Below are 5,290 nucleotides of genomic sequence, written 5' to 3' on the forward strand. Positions count from 1 at the left end.
CCTCATTTGTTGTAATTTATATGTTGCATTTTACACATATCAGTTATACCTTCTGGTCATAATGTTTGACGGGTTAATTGATGAGTCAAATAAATATATCATAAAAGGTCAAAGAATGCCCTTTTGGCATAATAATGGTTTTAAATCTATACGGTATATATTCTGACCTCAAGACTAATCATGTAACATTTTAAAATGTGTTTTGACTTATCGGACTCGTCATAGACCTATTCAACCACCTGATCCCATATATACGCGTATGACTAGTTTAAATGAAGTAAAATATATAAACTAGTGGAATCGAGTTAAACATTTCTAAATCATTTCAAATCAGAATGTTTGGTTAATAAACCCATATTACACGAGGCCTTGCACTCGGACGGGTATAAACCACATTCTATCCAGTCGATGCTTAATCTAGCGAAACTAAGCGTATTCTAAAGTTAAGCAGTCAAAGACTTACAAATGACTCGTTAACATTCTAACATATAATATTGATCTTCATTTCGGATTGTAAAGCCTCCAATAAATTACACCTAGACTGATACAATTTGAATACGGCTATGCTATATGGAATAATAACTTTGTTTTATAAAAACTAGTACAGGTAAATACTTTTAGCCTATTTTATTTATAAAGACTTGGGATTTGGCATTCGCCACTTGGTTGGGTATTGCAAAAGGGCTAATATTGTCATAGAAATACAATAATCCTCTTTAAACTGTAATGCTTGATAACATTTACAATTGGGGGTTAATACTACTGTGTCTAGACGTCCCAACGCATTTAAATGAAAATGGCCATGACATAAGCGCGAGGTGTAGGCATACACCTGACGAACACAAGATGAGAATCTCATCTTTACCCGAGTGGGAAAAAAACTGGGTCCGCGCGCGCCCACTGAGGCATGTTCTTTGTTGAGTGGGAAAGTAAACCAGGTGATGATCACTTGTGTCTAAGCCTGGTGCAAGATCTGAGACCATACCCCTTCAAACTTCCAATTCCTTAACACTATATGTGAGCGTGACAATCCAACAATATTTGTGGTTGTCTATGTTTTATTACATTGACCGTATTAATGCAGATAGATAGATTTCTACAAGCTACAGTGATTTAGGCGCCAATTGAACAAAATACATCAACAATATAGTGAAGGGTTTGAAAATCTTGGTGTGGGGATTGCCAGGAGAGCAACTTTCTTCTTCAACACGATCCCAAACTTTTCAGATAGATCATGTTCTTTTCCCTGACCCAATTGCCAATCAAACGAATGAATTATGGATCCAAGCAAAAACATAAACATCCGTTCTCCCATCGCGGTCCCCGCGCATATCCTTCGCCCAGATCCAAATGGGAAATAAGTAAAGTCATTTCCAGTATAATCCCACTTCCCATCCAGGAACCTTTCAGGTCGAAATTCCAATGGATTTTCCCAAATAGCGGGGTCTCTATGTATAGACCAAACATTCACAAACACCCGAGCACCTTTGGGGACCGTGTAGCCGCCAATCACACATGACTCACTTGGACAATGAGGGACCAAGAGGGGAAGTGTCGGATGCAATCGAAGAGTTTCCTTCATGATAGCATATAGGTAGGGTAGTTTGTTGATGTGGGATTCTTCGACTATGCTGTCTTTCCCGACCACCGTGTCTAATTCATGTTGCGCCTTTTTTAGCATTTCGGGTTGGTTCATCATCTCAGCCAAGGCAAACTCGACTGTATTAGAAGTTGTATCCGTCCCTCCAACCACCATATCCTGAAAATTAAAAAAAACGTAACTACCCAATTAATAAATTTCAATATTTTACCATCTAACTTTGATATTGTAACATCAATATTTAATATGCAATTACCATAAGCAAGGATTTGAGATGAGTGATGGTGAAGGGTGGGTTGGAATCTCCACTGTCCTTAAGCTTCAACAAAAACTGCAAAAAGTCCTTGTTTTCATCACCACCCATTTTCCCCCTTTGCTCGATCATCGTCTCAAAAATCCCATCAAATCTCTTCGCCAACACTTTCATATTCTTCTTAACTCCTTGCAGATCAAACCGTGCCAAACCCGGATAAAAATCCGATAAATTCGGCATCCCCAGGTACCCAGTCAACTCACTAATCAGTTGCCGAAACTCTGCTCCTAGTCTTTCCCTATCTTCTGACTTCACGGTGCCACCCCACATCATGCCGGTAATCACATTCAACACCGTCAAAAACATCTGCTCCCCAACGTTCACCGATGAGCCAGCGTGGTTGTACAGGTAGTTCACGGTGTTCCTGATCTCTTTTCTGCGGAGAGAGTAAACCGAATCCAAAACTTGGTTGCTAAGCATTTCACGAACGCAAATCTTTCTCAACATCCGCCACTGATCGCCATAAGGGGTCCAGACGATGTCGTTTCCACCGTATGTTGCCTCTATCCCAGCAACCGGAACATCTCGGTTGGCAAAGATTGTATCGTTTAGTTTTAACACCTCACGGGCCAAATCTGGAGAAGTGATCAGAATACCCAATTTTTTACCGAGCCAGAGCCTCGATATAGGGCCATATGATTTGGCCACTGCAGCAAAGTAGGAGTGGAGCTCAGGATCGAGAGATAGGAGATTTCCTACTAGCGGTATTGATCGTGGGCCTGGTGGCAGTGGAGGGTGGGAACCCTTTGATGTTAACATCCACACAAGCCAGATTATAGAAAGCACAAAGGTGATTATGAGAATGGTGGTTGCAGCATCTCCGTCTGTATTGAGGTGTGTGTTTAACCTTGACAAGCCGTTAGATACGGCATCAAAGAATAGTTTTGCCATAACTGCGGCAAGTATAAAAAGTTAGATTGAAATTTGATGGAGAGAAACCAATGTTTGGTGGTTATAGTTAAATAACTAATTTAATGCCGGACAAAGAATCTCAAACTAGGAGATGCTAAATCCACAAAATACAAAATACAAATTTAATATTGTAACAAGAAGATGTATAACTTCACCAAATACATAGAGAATCTTTTTTTTGTTTTTGTTAACAAGAAGATGCTAGCTTCAGAAAATACAAATTTCAAGCTAGAGATCATCAAAATATTTTGGTTGAATAAAAAAATAGATGACTTTGGAGGTGATTGCTTACCAAGAGTTCTTGAATTCAGTCTCCTGCTTGTTGCAACCTTATCTTCAATACTTTCTAGCCACTTTATAATTTTCTTGCGCGCAACCTGCCTTCCACAAGTTTCAAGTAAGTTGCAACCTTATCTTGGAGTTTGCGTTTGAGTGAATCACATAATGTGTGACCCTAGTTATATATATTGTTAGGATCAAATAAAAATAAAACTGACATATGAGAAGCAAAGAAACTCTAGAAAATTGGCGTTGGAATAACTGAAATTAATTCAGACTTCATTTGTAGCGCTGTGAATAATACAAATTTATCTATTGAAGCTTGGGAATCATATTTGATTGATCAGCTTAAGCTTTGTGAATCGGCTTGTGAATTGAACGGATTAATCAATTGGAGTTACAGAGCTATTTCATAACTAGAGTAATTACCATATATAACGTTATATGCAATAGTGTGATTATCTTATCTAACTAGAATAAGAGTAAATTATAAGTTTTGTTCTTTATCTATACACCTTTTTCAGGCGTTGTCATTTGGTGCAAAAGTTGCGACTTATGTACTTAATGTTTCAAAATCTTGCACGGTATGTCCTTTGGTCAGTAAAGTATTTCTGTTAAATATAGTTACCCAAGGGTATTATAGTCTTTTAGCTAATAAAAAAATAAAAATTAATATAACATATGCATATATAAATAGATAACCCATTTCTCTTACCTCTCTGTCTCTCTACATCTTTCTCTAGTTACTTCTCTCTATAGTCCACACCACCACCTTCCACCACCAACCACCCTCCTGCTACCGTGACCGCCATCACCAGCCACCACAACTACCCTCTCTAACTCTATCTCTCTCTAGCTACTTCTCTCTAGAAATCCATCACCACAAAAGTCAACTGTGATGAACGATTGTACAAGTAGGCCAAAATTTCATATCTGAACGGACGTTGTGCAAGTGGTTCTGTGGGTGAAATCAGATCTAAACAACTCTAGCCGATAATATATCTTGATGATCTACGATTAATCAGATCTACGACATTGGTGGGGGTTATGGCTATGGTATTTTAGGGTAGGGTTGGGGCTATGGTTGTTATGGTGATCTAAGACGACGAGGTGGTTGTGGGTGATGAACTTTGATGATCGGGGTTGTTTGAACTTTGATGATTGGAGGTGTAGTGGGAGAACTTTGATGATCGTGATTGTGATTTAGGTGCGGTGGTGATGGTGGTGGTGGTAGTGGAGGCTGATGGTGGCGGTGGCGGAAGGCGTAGGTGGTGGTAGTGGAGGCTAATGGTGGTGGTGGCAAAGAGAGAGAGAGGGATGGGTCGCTGGAGGTGTTGGTACTGGTCTATGGTGGATGATGGCTGAGAAAGAGAGATAGAGAGAGTAAGAAGAGAGAGACAGAGAGAGACTAGAGAGAGAGAGGGTTTTGACTTTATATATGTTTTTATTTTATTAATTAAACGGATAAAATGACAAAAATACCCTCATCTGCTTATTAAAATTACAAAAAATACTCTGATTTAACAAAAAAAATTTAACTGAGTTAGGCTAAAAGGGCACACCCTACAAGATTTTAAAATATTATGTATAGAAGTTGTCAACTTTTGTGACAAAAGACACCGCCTATAACAGGGTGTATAGATAAAGGATAAAACATTTAATTCACTGTTATTCTAGTTATATATGATAATCACTTGATTGCAATGATGATTATTCTAGTTATATTTGATAATCACTTTATTGCATATAACTAGCATAGTTATATAACTAGCATAATTCTTCTTATCACTAGAGTAATTATTTTGCATAACTAGGCTGCCTCAATGGTTGAACATAATTACACTAAAAAATAATTACTTTAGTCATACAAAAAAATTACTCCACTACACATCAAAACATTGTTATGTTTCTAGGCGAACCCTATCTTTTTTTTTCTTTTTTCTTTTTATGAATAATCACATTAGACTAATTTCATAATATAATTGTAGCGTAATTACATAATGAATCTACAATGTCACCTCCCATAATTGTTGCGTAACTACATAATGAATCTGTAATGCCACCTCCCATTTTGAAGCCCTTTTGTTTGTGACATGGATGTAATTACAATAATATCACTCTTTCCTCATACTCTGGCAAACCAATTAACTCTTCTCCAAACTCTTCCTCTAAATTTAACTCACACT

The 5,290-nt window shown here is 37.9% G+C and overlaps 1 protein-coding gene across 1 annotated transcript; it reads right to left on the bottom strand.

The window, feature by feature from the left end:
* Window positions 1–962: 962 nt before the first annotated feature.
* LOC110922828 (flavonoid 3'-monooxygenase CYP75B137) lies at window positions 963–3,555 on the bottom strand. The gene is made up of 3 exons (XM_022167029.2): window positions 3,118–3,555; window positions 1,857–2,806; window positions 963–1,759 (listed from the first exon to the last, which is right to left on the bottom strand). Exons 2-3 carry the CDS (start codon window positions 2,802–2,804, stop codon window positions 1,139–1,141), a joined length of 1,569 nt encoding a protein of 522 aa, XP_022022721.1. The 5' UTR covers window positions 2,805–2,806; window positions 3,118–3,555; the 3' UTR covers window positions 963–1,138.
* Between the last annotated feature and the right edge of the window lie 1,735 nt (window positions 3,556–5,290).

Source organism: Helianthus annuus, chromosome 17 (genome assembly GCF_002127325.2).
Source record: "Helianthus annuus cultivar XRQ/B chromosome 17, HanXRQr2.0-SUNRISE, whole genome shotgun sequence".
Classification (NCBI taxonomy): Eukaryota; Viridiplantae; Streptophyta; class Magnoliopsida; order Asterales; family Asteraceae; genus Helianthus; species Helianthus annuus.